The sequence below is a fragment of the Neopelma chrysocephalum genome, unplaced genomic scaffold (genome assembly GCF_003984885.1).
Source record: "Neopelma chrysocephalum unplaced genomic scaffold, ASM398488v2 Primary Assembly neopelma1_100, whole genome shotgun sequence".
Classification (NCBI taxonomy): domain Eukaryota; kingdom Metazoa; phylum Chordata; class Aves; order Passeriformes; family Pipridae; genus Neopelma; species Neopelma chrysocephalum.
The window spans coordinates 3,308,436-3,325,487 of record NW_020897763.1 but is presented as its reverse complement, the minus strand read 5'-3'; the positions used below and the strand labels follow the sequence as shown (position 1 = coordinate 3,325,487).

General features: G+C 61.3%; 4 protein-coding genes across 7 annotated transcripts in view; 1 reads left to right on the top strand and 3 right to left on the bottom strand.

Annotated features, from left to right (window-relative positions):
- USP49 (ubiquitin specific peptidase 49) overlaps positions 1-78 on the bottom strand; it is a 22,646-nt gene extending 22,568 nt beyond the window's left edge. For all 3 annotated transcript variants that reach the window (XR_003536182.1, XR_003536183.1, XM_027695165.1), the window contains exon 1: positions 31-78. The gene's annotated coding sequence lies outside the window, so the exon portion shown is untranslated. The remainder of the gene's footprint in view (positions 1-30) is intronic.
- A 975-nt stretch (positions 79-1,053) lies between these two features.
- On the bottom strand, positions 1,054-3,652 carry MED20 (mediator complex subunit 20). Its single transcript, XM_027695227.1, has 4 exons — positions 3,544-3,652; positions 3,260-3,411; positions 2,138-2,391; positions 1,054-1,700 (listed from the first exon to the last, which is right to left on the bottom strand). The coding sequence occupies exons 1-4, from the start codon at positions 3,555-3,557 to the stop codon at positions 1,485-1,487; spliced, it is 636 nt and encodes a 211-aa protein (XP_027551028.1). The 5' UTR covers positions 3,558-3,652; the 3' UTR covers positions 1,054-1,484.
- A 28-nt stretch (positions 3,653-3,680) lies between these two features.
- On the top strand, positions 3,681-6,473 carry BYSL (bystin like). The gene is made up of 7 exons (XM_027695174.1): positions 3,681-3,978; positions 4,066-4,222; positions 4,592-4,730; positions 4,838-4,971; positions 5,124-5,284; positions 5,363-5,465; positions 5,844-6,473. Exons 1-7 carry the CDS (start codon positions 3,696-3,698, stop codon positions 6,190-6,192), a joined length of 1,326 nt encoding a protein of 441 aa, XP_027550975.1. The 5' UTR covers positions 3,681-3,695; the 3' UTR covers positions 6,193-6,473.
- A 1,931-nt stretch (positions 6,474-8,404) lies between these two features.
- Positions 8,405-17,052, bottom strand: part of CCND3 (cyclin D3) — a 36,414-nt gene continuing 27,766 nt past the window's right edge. For both annotated transcript variants that reach the window (XM_027695212.1, XM_027695211.1), the window contains exons 3-5: positions 11,727-11,886; positions 11,139-11,272; positions 8,405-8,621 (exon numbers count right to left, since the gene is read on the bottom strand). In XM_027695212.1, the coding sequence (XP_027551013.1) occupies positions 8,463-8,621; positions 11,139-11,272; positions 11,727-11,886 (453 nt within the window). In that variant the 3' untranslated portion in view covers positions 8,405-8,462. The remainder of the gene's footprint in view (positions 8,622-11,138; positions 11,273-11,726; positions 11,887-17,052) is intronic.

Sequence of the window (17,052 nt, the reverse complement as noted above, 5' to 3'; positions counted from 1 at the left end):
CCCCCCCCCCCTCCCGTCCCCTTTATTTACCGCCATCACCAGCACGCGCGAGCTGTCACCCAGCGCGAGACGCCCGCGCCGGCCACGCCCCCTCTCCCCGCCCATTGGCCGCCGCGCCCCGCCCCGCCTCGCCATTGGCCGGGGAGCGCGTCACTCAGCGCCGGCTCCCGCCCCCCGCTGCCCGCCGCTTACGCCAATTGCGCAGCGCAGCGCCCGTTGCTCCTTACGGGGGCCCCGCGCGCCCTTTGCGTAGGGCACGCGCGCCCTTTGCGTAGCGGGCTCGCCGCCGGCGGGACGTACGCAGTCTGCGCGGCCGCCAGGGGGCGCTGCTCAATGGGCGCCGGCGCGGGTTCGAGTCCCGCCCCGTGACGCGCCGCGCTTTGTGAAACCGCGGGGCCGAACTTCGGGCGAGTCGCGGGAGGGTAAATAAAGGTGTCTCGGAGACAAAGGGGCTCTTAAAGGGACGGCGCGGGGGCTCCTCGGGGGCTTGCGGGGCGGCGGGAGGCGCCCCGCGGGGTCCCTGAGGTGACGGGGTGGGCTCTGAGGTGATGGCGGACCCTGAGGGGATGGCGGGGCCGTGGGGGCTCTGAGGTGATGGGGGGGCACCCCACAGGGTCCCTGAGGTTCCAGAGGGATGGGAGGGTGGGGGGCAGCTCACAGGGCCCCTGAGGTGATGGGGGAAGGTCCAAGGGGGGCTGTGGGGGCTCTGAGGTTGATGCAGACCCTGAGGTGATTCGGGGGGGGCACCTCACAGGGTCCCTGAGGTGACAGGGGGACCCAGAGGTGGCTCTGAGGTGACAAAGATGCTGAGATGGGGCTCTGAGGTGATGTGGGGGAACCCCACAGGGTCCCTGAGGTGACGGGGACCTCAAAAGAGTAATCTGGTCCATCAATAAAGCAAAAAAGCCCCAGAGCAACATGAGGCAGCTGATCCCAGAATGGAGACCAACAGGCTTTGCTGAGACGTGAAGGACTAAATCCTCCTCATCCTCGCCCCCGTGGAAACCCACTGACATCAAGGGGGTAATTGGAAGCAGAATGCGGCAGAGACTCCTCCAAAAATACAGGTTTATTGGGGTGAAATAAAAGAAGACACTTTTATGTGGATATTAAAAAAAAAAAAGTAAAAAATTAAAAGCTCTGTTCCGTAGCTGTTTGCAGTCACAGAAGCTCTGCCCTTGTGTTTGGCTGGAATTTCTCCTTTTCCTGCAGTTTCCTGCTGATGGACACTGATTCCCTGCACGAAGCACTGCCCAAAGAACCACTGAACCAATCCACAGAACCATGGATCCAATCCCAGACACGCTCCAAACCATGGAGAACAACCAGAAACACACACAGCACTGGAAAACTCTGCTTTGAACCAGGGGAAGGAGAAGATGCAGAAGAAAAAAAACCATCCCGTGCCGCGTTTCGGAGGGACTCCCGATCCTGCCGGGCAGGCAGCAAGGAGGGTGCATCCAGAGGAGCTCCAGGGAATCCTCTCACCTGATCCCAGCCACGGGCACCTGCTGCTGCTTGCGGATCTTGTTGAAGAGCTCCATGTACTGCACCATGGTGTCCCCGGGGCTGTACACGCTGTCGTGCTTGGCCCCGAACACCGACGGGATCCCGGGCGTGTGGCTCCCCATGAAGCTCTGCATGAACTCCATGAGCAGGTTCCAGCAGTCGTTGGCGATCACACAGGGGCAGTATTCCACCTGGGAACACAGCCCACAGCCCTGGAGCTGGCGGGAGGGGCACTGCCCTGCTCCCTGCCTCGCTGCCGGGCGTGCTTTCCATGAAAACATCCCAGAGTGTTTAGCATGGAACACGGAGGGGTAACCCCATCCAACCTGGCCTTGCCCCAGGGATGGGGCAGCCAAAGCTTCTCTGGGCAACCCGTGCCAGGGCCTCCCCACCCTCCCAGCCAAGAATTCCTTCCCAATATCCCATCTAAGCCTGCCCTCTGTCAGTGTAAAGCCATTCCCCCTTGTCCTGCCCCTCCAGGACCTTGTAAAATAGTGTCTCTCCATCTTCCTTTTCAGCTCACTGGACGGCCACAATTCAGTCACCCCTAAACCTTCCTCCTCTGTCCTCCCTCATGGAATTTCCCTGCGTGTCCTTGTATTCCCCACCCTTCCCAGAGGCCCCTCACCTCCACGGATATGCCCCTGGCGCTGGGCCCCATGGTGACGGTGCCCAGTTTCACCAGGAAGTCGCAGTACTGGTAGCGGGTGCCGCGGCTCTCGATCTTGTTGGCCTTGGCGTTCTGGAAGAAGCCCTTGAGCTTCACCATGAGGGTGTCGAAGTTGGCGTCGGCCACGAGGCAGGGCCCGTTCTCGAAGAGGGCGAAGCAGCTCAGGGGGTACTCGGAGTTGTGCATCACGTACATCAGCTTCCCTGTCTGCCCTGGAATGACAGTGAGGGGATCCGGGCTGGGAAACCAGCACCCCCGTGCTTGTACCCGCCCGAAAGCAGCACCTGGTCCTCCTTGTGTCCCCCTTGGTGCTTTAACTCTGCATCCTCACACGGATGTTATGTTATCCAGCCATTCAGGGAATAGATGGGATTTCATTCTGAAGGTTTACTGGGAAAACTAAATGCTCTGGTGCCCCAGGACAACACCAGCACGATTCTGGAGTCTGGGGGGAATCAGCCAAGAGCACCCAGCACCCATCCCTGGCTGGGCACCCCCTGCCCATGGGCACAGAGGGAGCCTGGGCTCGGCCTCTCCTCCACGGAGATGTGCAAGTTCCAGCTGCAGAAAGAGTAGGCAAAAGCTGCTCTGGAAGCTCCAAACTGCTCTGTTCAGGAACGCTGGCTGAGCAGAGCCTGGGGCTGCATGGGCTCAAGGCCACTGAGCCACCTCTGACTGTCACAGCAGGGTCTGAAAAGGACGTGGGAGTCCAGGGGGAAGGAAGGAGAAGGGAAAAGGGGAGAGGAAGGAAAAGGAACAGTGGAATCACAGAATCGTCAAAGTTGGAGGAGACCTTCAAGATCTTCAAGTCCAACCACCAGCCCCACACTGCCACTGTAACCTCTAAACCATCGAACCGCATCACCCAGCGAACAGATCACCCAGTGACTGACGGCGCCTCTTAAACACCTCCAGGGAAGGCAGGGAAGGAGGAGGAAGGTAAGGAGTAAAGAGAAAGGACGAAAAGGAAGGGAAGGAGAAGGAAAAGGGAAAGACGAAAAGGGAAATGGGGGGAAAAAAGCAAAAGGGGGGGGGAAGGAGGTGAGAAGCCCGGCGGAGCCCCCCGGTGCCGGTGCTCACCCTGGGTGCCGATGGCCCCGGCCGTGTGGTAGGTCTCGCAGTCCACGCCGAAGGTGCCCTGCTTGTCCGCGCCCAGCGCCTCCAGCCGCCGCGCCAGCAGCTCCACCGTCTGCTGCACGCTCTTGCCCTCGGCCACCGGCACCTGCGACACGCTGGGGGACACGGGATGGGGGGTCACGGGCGCTGCCCTCCCACCGCCGGGAGCCCCTCACCGGTGCCGATCCCACCTCCACTGGGAGCCCCCCGGGGCTGCCCCGTCCCTCCCGGAGCCCCCCCGCCCTCACCAGGTGACCCCCATGGTCCCGGTGCCGCCGGCGGAACGGGCGGGGCGAACAGGCACCGGGAAGGGGCCACCCCGGAACGGGCGGGGCGAGCACCCACGTGTCTGTTCCCCTTTCCCGGTCCCGGTCTCGGTTTCCCTTCCCCGACCCCCGCAATGCCCAAGGCCCGGCGGGCGCGGGGCTCCGGCCCTGTCCCCCCGGCGCTGCCCTTGGCCGAGCAGATCCTGCAGGACGCGGCCCCGCGGGCCCGGGCGCGGGGGAAGCGCGGCGGGGCCGGGCGGGAGGAGGAGGAGAAGGAGGATGGTGGCGGGGACGGGTTCGTGGACGCGCGGCTGTCCCGGCGCATCCTGGAGCAGGCGCGGCGGCAGCAGGAGGAGCTGGAGGCCGAGCACGGCCCCGGGGCGCCCGCAGCCCCCCGGCAGCGCAGCGCGGCCTTGGGTGAGACCCCCGAGCCCCCCCCGGGACACCCTCCCCGGCATCCCCGAGGGTGCGCGGCCCCGGCTCAGCCCCCGGCGGTCCCCGCAGGTCCCGGCTCGGACTCGGAGGACGATGAGGAATGGCCCTCGCTGGAGAAGGCGGCGGCGGCGGCGGGACGGGGCGGGGAGTACGGCGGGGAGGTGGAGGTGGACCCCGAGGACGAGAAGGCCATCGAGATGTTCATGAACAAGAACCCGCCGCTGAGGTGAGGAACCGCCAGGAAAGGCGCTGCACCGGGGCAGGGGCTGCTTCCCTGCACGGCCCCCAACTCACTCGTGCCCCATGGCAGCCCCCAACTCACGCCCTGTCAGCCCCCAATTCACCTTGTCCCCTGTCAGCCACCCCCGGCCCCCTGCTCACCCCATCCCCTGTCAGTCCCACAGAGCCCCCGACTCACCCTCTGTCCCTTGTCAGACCCCAACTCATCCCCATCTTGTGACAGTCCCCGACTCACCCTCGTCCCATATCAGTCCCGCATGACCCCCGACTTGCCCCCTGCCCCTTGTCAGTCCCCGACTCACCCCATCCCCTGTCAGCTCCTCCTGGCCCCCCGCTCACCCCATCCCGTGCCCAGGCGCACCCTGGCTGACATCATCATGGAGAAGCTCACGGAGAAGAAGACGGAGGTGGAGACGGTGCTGTCGGAGGTCTCGGGCTGCCCCATGCCCCAGCTGGATCCCCGTGTCCTGGAGGTCTACAGAGGGGTCAGGGAGGTGAGGCCGGAGCAGCTGAACCTTCAGCCACCCCCCTGAGGTGCTGAGGGAGGGGACAGCCCTGCTGGCAGTGCCCACAGCCATGGCCTGTATCCGTGTCTTTGAAGGTGCTGTCCAAATACAGGAGTGGGAAGCTCCCCAAGGCATTTAAAATCATTCCTGCCTTGTCCAACTGGGAGCAGATCCTCTACATCACCGAGCCAGAGGCGTGGACAGCCGCTGCCATGTACCAGGCCACCAGGTAAGGTCAGGTCACCTCAGGGAGCCTCTGACATGAGCCCCTGACTCATTTTGCTTTTCCTTTCCATAGTTGGAATCAGATTTACAGAACACCACCCTTTCCCTGTTTGGCCCCTTTTCCCCACCCCTCCCTCCGTGCTTTGGTGTTCCCAGGATATTTTCATCCAACCTGAAGGAGAGGATGGCCCAGAGGTTCTACAACCTGGTGCTGCTGCCGCGGGTCCGGGACGACATCGCCGAGTACAAGCGGCTCAACTTCCACCTGTACATGGCTCTGAAGAAGGCCCTGTTCAAGCCAGCAGCCTGGTTCAAGGGTAGGGGCTCCTGCAGGGGCTGATCTGGGGCTTGTCTGGGTGCCTGGTGGGGTTTTTGCCTGACTCTCCCCTCCGCAGGGATCCTCCTGCCCCTGTGTGAGTCGGGCACGTGCACGCTGCGGGAGGCCGTCATCATCGGCAGCATCCTCACCAAGTGCTCCATCCCCGTCCTGCACTCCAGGTGAGGGGCTGGGGGGGGTGCGTGGGGCAAAGCTTCTCCTTCGGGCACCCTGGGAAGCACCTTGGATCTATCCCTCAGCCTCTCCAGCCCCTTGGAAGTGGTGGGGGGTCACTCAGCTCCCTCGAGGGTTGAGAGTCAAGGCTCAGCTTTGCGTCCGGGTGCCTGGTGCCCCGTGGCTCCAGCCCAGCCCCCCGACCCTCTCCTTGGTCCCTGTGGCTCCTGCCTGGCCCCACTCCCCCCCCATGCTCCCTCCTCCATCCCCGTGGCTCCAGCCCCTCTGACCCCTGTGCTCCCTCCTTGCTCCCTGCGGCTCCTTCCTGGCCCCCTCCTCTGTCCCTGTGGTTCCAGCCCCCCTGACCCCTCTCCCTGTGCCCGCAGTGCAGCCATGCTGAAGCTGGCAGAGATGCAGTACAGCGGTGCCAACAGCATCTTCCTGCGCCTGCTCATCGACAAGAAGTACGCGCTGCCCTTCCGCGTGGTCGACGCCCTCGTGTTCCACTTCCTGGCCTTCCGCACGGACCAGCGGGTGCTGCCCGTGCTGTGGCACCAGAGCTTCCTGGCCTTCGCCCAGCGCTACAAGGAGGACCTGTCCTCGGAGCAGAAGGAGGCCCTGCTGGAGCTGCTCAAGTTCCACAGCCACCCTCAGATCTCGCCCGAGATCCGCAGGGAGCTCATGAACTCCAAGACGCGGGACGTGGAGGGGCAGGAGCCCGTGGCCATGGAGTGAGCAGGGCCAGGGAAAAGCTGCGGCCTGACCTGCTCCCGGGATGCTGCTGGATGCAGGAACATCCGTCCTGGATCCTCCTGCTCCGAGCGGTCACTGGGAATGGACTGTGCCCATGGGGCTGGACTGAGCTCCCTGTGCTGCTTGTCACAGCACGAGGCAGCCCCTGTCCCACCCAGGGTCCTGGTGCCACCAGCACTGACAGAGTTGGGCTTGTTCCTGGACTGGAAAATAAAACCAGAGCCATGCTGGTCAGTCAGGGCTGGTTCTGCCCTGCAGCCACATCCCTGCGTGTCCTGGACTGTCCCTGCCCCGCCTGACCTGTCCCTGTCCCCACCAGCCTCTGGAATGCTGGCCCCCTCCCTGCCCCAGGGACTTCCCCCCCACACTCACAGGGTTTATTTACCTCCTCCTGGCGAGGCTGGTGAAGCCATGGGGCCACTGCCCTCACCTGCCCATGGAGGCCTCATGCCCAGCCTGCTCGTGGCATCTGCCCATGTGCCACCTTCGCTGGAAAACCCAGGGGGGACCTTCCCCTGTGTCCCACAGGCTGCACTTACCTGGGAACCTCTCAGTGAGGCTGGGGGTGCCCTGCCTGCCCTCTCCCTGTTCCATCCTGGGAAACACAAGGCTGGAGCCTCCCCGAGGGATCCCTCAGGTGATGGGGGGCCCAGCCCAGTGCCATCGAGGGACAGAGATCTGAGCTCTGCCCTGGGAATCACACTCGAGCCTCTCAGTCTTCTTTAAAATACTTTATTGCAACATCACAGGGTTCTCTGGCTCTCCCAGCAGCGGAGTGAACACCAAACCAGTTTACTCTTAAATTAAAAATTCATTTATATATAAAAAACATTTCCTTTTGCACAGCCAGGCTCTGTCCCAGCCCTCCTGCTGGCAGGAGGCAGCGGCTCCGGGGCCCTTCTGGACAAGGCAGGCTCGGGGAGGAGCAGCAGCCCCACCTTTTTCTGCCTGATTTTTGTATCTAGTGGCATCCAAAAGGGAAGATTTCTACCTCCTTTTCCACATCTCCCACGGGAGGACAACAGCCATGGAGCCACATGTCCAGAGGTCCCCAGGCAGCAGCGTCTGCCTCATCCCTGCGGAGTCTCTGGCTTCTCCTGGTTAATACAATTCCACTCTGTAATGGTTCTCTCATAGAAAAGCAGCATTATTTTTTTAAAAAACACTTTTTATAAAAAACTAACAGGATCATCAACAACAACAATACAAAAAACGCAGTAATTGCTTTTCCAACTCAAGTGCGCAGCAAGTTTTCCACCCTCTCAGGGTACAGCTCGGATCCACATGGATACACAGCCCCCCCTCCTGAGTGTGATCCGAGATCCCTGCCCTGGGAAGGTGGAGATGCATCCCAGACTATAGCAGCACATTCAAAGGTATTCCTTAAATCCTAGTCTGATGCCTAAGCTACCAAAGGACCAACCAGCTTCCAAGTGAGAGTCTCCCATTGCCCAGGGAGCCAGGGAAGGGATGAAGGGGGAAGGCACTTTTTTGGGAGGAGAGCAGAGCAGCATCCAGGCCCCACAGCAAGGAATGCCATGTCTCCTCCCTCCCTATTTCCCAGCAGTTAATAAATTAAGCAGCCTCCGTGGGCCAGCGAAATCCGAGGGGACAGCACCCAAACCTGCCCCCTCCCAAGGCCAGGACCCTCCTGCCGTCCACACAGACAGGGAGCACGTCCCCAAAAAATCCCAAACCCAACAGCAATAACAAACAAGCCCCACAGTTCCCCTCCAAGCAGAAGCAGCCACACAACTCCCCCCGGAGCTGCAGGAATCTGGCACGAAGCAACGGGGACCGAGGGGCCACCGAGCAGCTGCTCCCTCCTGAAGGGAACCCTGTGGGTCCAGAGCCCCCCTGCCCAGGGGGGACATTGAGGAGGACATGCAGGTCCCTCCCACGGCCCTGCAGCCCCGGCCGGGGGAGGAGTTGGGGGCTGTGAGGGGTTTGGTCCCACAGGGCAGGTCGGGGCTCGCCGTCCATGATTTGTGGCCCACGCGGGGCTGGAAGTCACCGTAAACACCCCCGAGAGCCAGGGAAACACCAACAGAGAAACAACTCCAACTTCTTCTGGGGGTCCTGCTCCCCTCCCCAGCATTCTGGCGCCCCGACACCACAAATCCAGTCGCTTCACCCCAAGCCACCCACGGCAGTGGGCAGGAGGGATCCCAGGCGGGCACAGGCCGGGCGGGTGGGATGTGGTGAGCTGGGGGTGCCCGGGGCGAGGGGCGGCTCTCGGGGCCGGGGGCTGGTCACAGGTTGACGTCGGTGACATCCGTGGGGGTGCCCGTGGGTTGGCTGCCCTCGTACGCCGCCGCCTTGGCGCTGAACTCCTGCTGGCACTGCGACGCCTGCTTCAGGCTCTCGGCTAAGGCTGCCTCGATCTGCTCCTGGCAGGCCTTCAGGCAGTCCTGGGGAGAGAGGGAGAGAGAGACAAGAGGCTTCAGTTCTCTGCTCCTCGGAGGTGGGAGCCTTAGGAATCGCTCCGAGCAGCTGCTGGGCTGCATCTCCGATCCCTGGAGCATCCAAACACACAGGACAAAGGAGCTTTTCTCCACCCAGGGGAATCTCCAGCTTGTCTGCGCTTTGGGCCCCTCCCCAGGCGAAGCCCTGTGCTCTGGTTGTCCTCTCCCCACCTCCCCTGTTTGAGCACATTCTCCAGGAAGAAACATTGTGCCCATCTGAGCTTCCCAATGCATCCGGCCTCGTGCCTGGAAGCAGGGTGTGATGTCAGGATCATGGCAAGGGCAGAGCAGCTCTGCACAGGCTGGGATTGGCCTTTACAACCCAAAACTTCCCAGATCCACAGTGGCCTGCAGCCCCCCTGCCTCCCCAGGCCCTTCAGCCCAGCTCTCCCAGAGCTCGGGGTGCTCCTGCAGCAGAGCTGGGCACAGGAATCCAGCTGGATGCCCTGGCTGATGGGCACTGCCTCCCTCTGGGGGCCTCTGAGGCAGGGACCTCCCTGACCCGAAAACCACCACATCCCAACCATGCTGGGAGGACGATCCTGTGGCCACACAGCTTCTCACAAGGTTTCCTTCTCACCAGGTTTCCCGTCTTCCCCCGTGCATCCCCTAGGGACCCACCCCAGCGCTGGGGGACACCCCAGCCCTGCTCACAGGGAGGCTCAGGGGGCTGCAGGCAGCACCACCACTCATCACAAATGCAAATCTCGCCGTGTATTTTCCCCCCACACGAGCTGTAACCAGAGGAGGAAACTCCCACTCGGACGCTGGAGCCCCCCGGATGCTCCGAGGTGTCAGCGCCGGGCACAGCCCAGCCCGGGGAGCTCGGGGGCAGCTCACACCTCAGGGACATTGTCACACCTCGGGGACATTGTCACACCCCGAAATCTCTTACCAGGAATCCGCCGGCGGTTCTTAGAAACCGACAGAGGATGTGGCGAGCGAAAATAGCAACGCCCAGCTCCCCCTGCCCGCTCCCCCAGCCCGGCTTCCCGTCAGCACAGCCTCCTCCTGGGAGCACCAGGGACAGGGCCACCAGCCCTGGGCTCTGTCACCACGGCCAGTCCACCCCCAGGCTCTCCATCACCACTGCAAATCCATCCCCAGGCTCTCCATCACCACTGCAAACCCACTCCCGGGCTCTCCATTGGCAATTTTGGCAGAGATGCCAAAGCCAGCCCCAGGCTCCTGCTGGCCCCGGAGCTGGCCCAGCCCTGCACCCCCAGCCCTGCCCTGCTGGGCCTCAGCAGCTGCAGGAAGGGGGTCACCCTTCCAGCTGGAGCCAGGGGGGGAAACTGAGTCACAGCCCGGGGACACCACAAGGCTCAGGGAGAAGCATCTGCACCAACAGACACGGGAGGCCACGGGCAGGGGCTCCACAGGGAGCCCTGCAAGGCTGTGGGCACATCCCAGGATCCTCCAGGAGCTGCCATAATCCTGCCTGGGCAGGAGCTGTTTGCTGGGAGCACAGCAGATGCCCTGGGGAGGGAGGGAGGGTGGCAGGGCTGTGCCAGGCTCCGTTTCGGCTCCATTTCGGTTCCCTCCCTGCTTCCCACCTGTTCCCCCCCCAGCCCTGACCTGGAGCAGGTTGCAGCCCCTGCCCCGTGCCCGCAGCAGCTTGTGAGCAGGTGGCTGCAGTGATTCTCCTGAAAACAAAACCATTCCATCGGCACAGGCGGCTCGGGAGCCTCCCGCCCGTCCTCCCGCCCGGACAAAGGCTCGTGGAACCCCCCCAGCCCAGCCCAGCCCTGCCAGGGGACTGTAACCGACCCCACGGCAGGAGGAGACATCAAAGGGGGCCCTGGCAGAGGGAAAGCTCCCCATTGCTGCAGCAGGAGCGACCTGGGGAGCCCAACAGGATCCTCCTTCCCTTCTCCAGGGGCAGTGCAGGGGCTGGCAGATGCCCCCCCTTCCCTCCCAGCCCTGGGCACCTGCAACCGGACACCGCAGAGGGGAGCAGATGCCGAGCCCGGAGCCTCCCTCTGCCCCTTCCCACCCCGTCAACCCGATCCTGCCAACACCTGCCCGCGCAGGGAACAGACGCTGCCCTTTGTGTGGCATTTCAAAGGCTCCCCCAGCCCACCCTGCCCTGCCCAGGCAGGAGCCACCGCGGCCACGGGGCTGCCGGAGGCGGCTGGTTTAGGGACGCTCCCTCTTCCCCTGGCTCTCCTCGAACCAGGGTCAGCACCACCATCAAACAGCCCAGTTGCAAAGAATCACAGACCAGTTTGGGCTGGAAGGGTCCTCTGGAGTGCACCCAGTCCCACCCCCCTGCCAAGGCAGGGTCACCTGGAGCAGGTGACACAGGGACGTGTCCGGGTGGGGTTGTGACATTTCCAGAGAGGGAGAGTGCACACCTCCCCCTTCCCAGCGCTCTGCCACCCTCCACGGAAAAGTTCTTCCTCTCAGAAGGGGCGGCAGGAGAGGGAGGGCTCCCAGCAGCTGCTCCCTGTGCCCACTCACCACGTCAGTGCCCGTGATCCCAGCCAGCAGCTCCGTCACGGCCTCGCCGCTCACGCAGACGCTCAGCCCGTGGATGGCGGCTCCGATGCTGCCCGTGGCGATCATGGACGGGGGGTACATCACAAACGTGGAGTCTGCAGGGACACGGGGGCACACAGGGGCCCTTAGTGAGCATGCACGGGGCGTTTGGGATCGTGATTTCCCCCCGGAAAAACTCGAGAGGGGCTGACAGAGGGGCCTCTGCAGCTCAGGAGGGAGAAACGGGGGTGAAGGAAAAGAAAAGGGGCTGAGCAACAGCTCCACAGAGCAACAGCTCCACAGAGCAACAGCTCCACAGAGCAACAGCTCCAGAAGTGCTGAGGTGAGGTGGCTCTAGAGACTGAGGGAGAGGCTGAGAAAAGCTCGGATTCAGCCCCAGACGCCCTCCCACGGGCACAGCAAGGGGCTGGCACACAGCTCGGCTTTCCTGGCATCTCTCAGGCACCCAAGGCCATTATCCCACCTGGAATGGCTCTGACTGGAATGCAGGCAGGCACTCAGCTCCCCAAAAAGGGCAGGGGGGAGCAGCCCTGGCAGGGCAGCACCCACCTGTGGCACACAGGGCGATGAAGGTCTGGGCATGTTTCTTCACCAGCTCCACGTTGTCCAGGGGCAGCGGGAGGCGGTGCAGGATGTGGGGCAGGAAATCGTTGGCTATCACTGAGACCAGGTCCCACTTCAGCTTCTCCAGGACCAGAAGCTCCCAGTGCTGCAGAGGGAGGACGGACGGGGTGTTATGGAAGGACAGCTCAGCACAACCCGAGGGACAGGGGAGGGAAGAGGGACTGTCCCCACTCTGTCCCCAGCCTGTGGCACAATTCCAGCAGCAGGGCTGGGAGTACAGCTCAGAAGAGGAAGCAATAAATGTGGTTTCTCCTTTCCAGGAGCAGAGGGATCAGCCACCAACAGCCCTCTCTGGTCACAATGCTGCTGCAGCACCCGAGGGAACAGCAGGGCAGGGAGCAGCAGGCACAGCATTCCCACATCCCTTCTCCCAAGAGGACAGGTTGATGTCCAGGCTCCCAGAACAGTTCAGCCCAGGGTATCCCTGTCACAGCAAAGGGAACAGAGCTCAGGGGCTGGGGATGCGGGTCCCAGGCTGGGAATGCAGCATTTTGGCAGAACTTCCCCTACTCATCCCATCCCTTCTCCACCAAGAGAGCCTTCAGCTGTGCTCAGCAGAGCAAGAGGCACTGAACAGCCACAGCAGCTCCCAACTCTGCCACCAACACACAGCCAAGGGCTACTGATGCTTCCCAGTGACTGCCAAGATCTCCCTCCCAGTCAAGGTGCCCCCTCCAGGCACCCACCAGGGACTTCTGTGGCATCTCCACGGGCCAGTCAGTGCTGGCTGAGAGCTGGGGAGCAGATGGTGGCAAGGCTGGGTGCCCTGCATGGGTTTGAGCTGGAGCTCTGGCTGCTCCAGGCACCTGCTGAGCCTCTCCTGGCTCTGCCAGCCCTGGCATCAGCCCTGGCATCAGCCCTGGCATGGACACACAGTGCAGGGCAGCCCTGGAGCAGCCCTTGGCAGAGCCAGCAGGTCCCAGGGCCAGCACCCAGCCAAGGTGTGCACAAGGAACCTCAGCACAGAATTTGGGAGCCCTGCCCTCAATCCCCTGCCCTGCCCTCAGGGCCAGGGTCTCCTGGTGCGACTGGAGCAGCAGCTGAATCCAGCTCAGAGACCACACACGTTCTGTCCTCCTGGGCTGGGCAGCTTTGCTGTCACCTCTGGGTTTGACTGTGCCACTGACTCTCAGCAGAAGGCAACTGTGTCTTCCCAGGATCCCTTTTCCCAGTGCCACAGGCAGCCTACACCCTCTCTGCTGGTCCCAGTTCCCCCACATCCCAAGACACAGTGACCATCTCCAGCCCCACTTCCTCCCATCCTCTGGATCAGCAGCAAATGTGCCTTTGGCACTGAGGTCCAGGTATGTCAGAAAGGCCAGAGCTGAAATGGGAATTGTCTCAGGTGCCTCCATTCCAGGATCTCATCCTGCTCAGCAGTTTGGGGTTCCACAGCCAGTGCTGCCCAGAGGTGCCAAAGGGCTCCAGAACAGATGGATTTGAAGAAGTGAGATTTTTTTTTTCCTCTAAGGTCAGATCTTCATTTTCTCTTTTCTTTGCAAACCCCCTCTTTCTCCTCACACAGCAAACCAGCTTTGAGTTGCCTAAATGAGCAGCGTTGCTCAACCTGCTCCAAGCCCCCTCCCTGAGGCCCTGTGTGCTGGTTGCCACTTCACAGCCTGCACTTTTCCACCCAGGAAGCCATTCCTCGCCTCCACAGGCTCCCACCTCCCATATGGATGGCCAGCCTGCCAGGGCTGCTGGAGCTTTCAGCCAAATCCAAAGGATAAAAGCAAGAAGAAACCTTGCAAAGAGCTCCAGAGCCTGAGGATCCCAGCACAGGTCACTGAGTGCCTGGTTCGAGGTGGGATTGGAGCAAAGGGGAGAGATCAGGCTTGGGAAAAGAAGGAAACAGAGGTTTAGAATATCCTGAGTGGGAAGGGACCCCCAAGGATCACAGTGGGTGCTGGACACTGGTTAAATTGCAGCCACACAGGAAAGAGCCACTGGAAATGGGGAGCTCTGTTGCTCACCTGGAGCCTCCAAGGGCTCCAGAGGGTTGGGAGAGCTGGATGCCTCCTCCTGCATCAGCCCAGTTCCCTGGGAAGGGATACAGGACACAGCTGACACCTCTGGCAGCCACTGCCCTGAGCTGGGAGCACAGCCCAGGCCCAGGGAGGTCAGGAGGACCTGGAAATCCCTCCTCACAACCAGCAAATCCCAAAGGGATCTCTGAGACTGAGAGGGGAGCTCGGAGCAGAGGGGACACAGCCCAGCATCACTGCAGGCTCTGGCTCCTGCCTGTCCTCCCAGAGCTGCAACCCAACGTGTCACTGTGTGTCCTTGACACACAACAACACCCTCCCTGGAGTGGCAGAGCCTGTTCCTGTCGGGATATTGTCCCAAGGAGAACATCCAGATCCAGGAGAAGATCCAGATCCAGGAGCAGCTCAGCCACGAGACCTCACCTGGGACACGGACTGAGCCAGGCCAGCCTGTCCCTCTGCAAGGCACCACAGCAGCTCTTTTCCAGACACAGGTTCCTCCCCATCACCCCCAATCCCTTGGCTGTTCCAAGAGGCTGATCCCAGGGCCCCACTGGCTCCAGGGACGGCAGCTGAAGGCGCCCGGCGCCAAGGACTGTCACCAGCTCACAGGATTTAGCTCGGGGAAGCCTCTCTCCTGCCAAACCACCCTGCTCCTCGCTTCTCTCCTGCTAACCCTGGGGACTGCCCGCCCTCAGATCCGTGTCAGAACCTCTGAATCACTTTATCTGTGGAAGGAGCAGAACAAAAGCAGCGAGGGACAGGACAGGCAGGTTTGCGGCTGACGGAGCAAAACATCCTCTTCCTGGCATTTTGTTCTGCACCTCGTTCAATCAGCCCCTGCCCGGGGAATGAAAGAGAGGAAGAAAAGTGGAAAATGTCCCTTTGTTTCTCCAGCCTGCAGAGCTCACCCTCCTCGTGGAAGGGCTGAAAGCTGCCAGCACTGCTCGTGGAGCATCCCAGAGCTGCTCGTGGAGCATCCCAGTGCTGGGAATGCATCAGATCCCCTTCTGCAAGACCACCCCCCCAGGGCAGGGCTCTCCGTGCCTGGTCAGCATCTCAGGGGGTGGAAACCACAGAGCAGAGCTTCCCCTCTGCAAGTCTGATCCCTCCTGGCTGCATCCCAAAGCAGAGAGTCAAGGAAGAAGGCAGGAGAGCAGAATTCTCGCTGCCTCCCCTGCTCAGAGCAGGTGAGCACAGTCCTGCAGCCAAACTGCCCCCTCAGACAGAGCCCAGCCACAGGCAGGGACTGTCTGACTCCATTCCCAGCTCTGCAAACTCCCTCTGGGATGTGCCAGTCCCGGCAGCTCCCCCTGCCATGCAGTGACAGCCACACCGAGCTCTGCCCTCCCAACACCCACACACCCACTGTGCCTGCTGGAAATCCAGCTGGGAGCAGAGCCCACCCCCCCGAGCAGCAGGAGGGAAAGGGAGCTGTGCTGGATTGTCCCTGCAGCTGAGAAGGGACCATGGGACACTGTCACAGCCCCGGTGACACACTCGGTGCTCCTGAGGTGACTCACAGAGAGGGTGGGGAGAGCAGCCTGGCACCCACCCCCAGAGCAGCTACAGAAATGAGCAGCCTCCAAAGCCCATTTGCAAATGGGAAATGGGGTCTGCTTCCATCCCCTGGGCACGTTCCAGCCTGGATGTCAAGGCAAAGGTACCAATTCCAGAGGGAGAAACAGCCACATCTGTCCCACCTGTGTCACAAGCAGAAGGGAAAGCAGGGAAACACCAGAGTGTCTTCTGGAAAACCACAAGTGAACATCCCTCTCTACCCAGCTCTTACTTCTCTTATTTTCACTCATCCTGGCCCTCAGGGCCACTGCTGCTCCTCTCATCATCTGCCTGGAGGCTCCATCCTCCTCAGGCTTTGCCAGGAAATTCCTGGCCATTGGCAAAACTGACCTTTGGGTTGAAGATTTCCAAGACAAGCCAACGTTTTAGGAGCAAAGCAGGCAGATGGAGGTGACTTACAACTGCTCTCCCCAAGCAGCTGAACACCCTCTTGCACAGGCCAGAAAAGCCTTCATTAAAAGAGAAAAAAAAGGGAAAAAAAAAAAGAAAAAAAAGGAAAGGTAGGTCAGATAACGCCCCGACGGAAATCCAACTTCCTCCAAATGGACAAGTCCCTCCTTGCATCATTTCCTTCTCCCTAGAATAACCTCCTCAAGAGTTTGTTTCAAGTGTGTCCCTTCTCAGCTGCTGAGCTGGTGCCAAGCATCCCAGCAGGAGAAGGAAGCAAAACCTGCTGGGAATGTGAGCCAGCACCCCTGGAGTCCAGGATGGCACCGACCCATGGGAAGAGGATGCACCATTGTCCAAACCTTGGTGAAGAAGCTCCCCTTCCCCTCCCCACCCTGGGAGGTTGTGAAAGAGCAGCAACATCCCCTGATTAGCACAGAGGGGGAAGAGCAGCCCCGGGGTGTTGTAATCCAGCACTAACTCCAGCAGGTCCCAAAGCCCAGATCCTTCACAGGTCCTCAGATGTTCCCTCCCCTCCCTCTCTGCAGTGAGGACAATGGGAGATTGGAGCAGGATGTGCTCCAAACAGGTTTAAAATCCATGGAAATCCAGCCTCCTCATGGTGGGCAGGGAAAGTTGACCACCAGGTGATGGACTGTGGAGCAGCTCCTGCCCAGAGATGTGCCAGTGCCTCAGGTCCCCTCTGGAAGGGCCAGGCTGGCTCCTGATGCCTCTGCTCAGCCCTTGGACGACCAGGAATAAACCCCTGCACTGCTGAGTGGGAAAGGGATCCTATTTGCCTGGAAAAGCTACCTTTGGCTAGCCCAAAAAAGGACTTCTGACCCTCAAAATGAAGCCATTTTCATCCACCTCAACTCCAAGTTGATTCTGGAGCAGAGAGATCCAAGAGATCCATGCCAGCCATCCACCTGTGCCTCCTGAAAACAACCCAGGATCCAGGGAGGGAGAACCCCAGGACTGGGACCTGAAGGATCAGCAGTGAAGGAAAGGCATCAGACAGGGCTTTCCTCCTCCAGCTCCACCCCAGGAGGAGGGAGAAGGGAAGATGAACATTGTGGTGCTGCCTGGCCACAGCTTCCTGCTGACAGACCTCGGGGGAAGAAATAAGAAAGACTCTGAGCAAGGAGGAATTAACCCTGGAGTCTGAGAGCCAAGGAAAGTCTCCAGGGATGCTGCACATGCTCTGCCCACTCCCCACCTGCACCTCTCCACCCTCCTTTGGGAGGAGATTGCTGCAAACGGGTCCCAAATTCAACTGGGAACAGCAAATCCTGGCC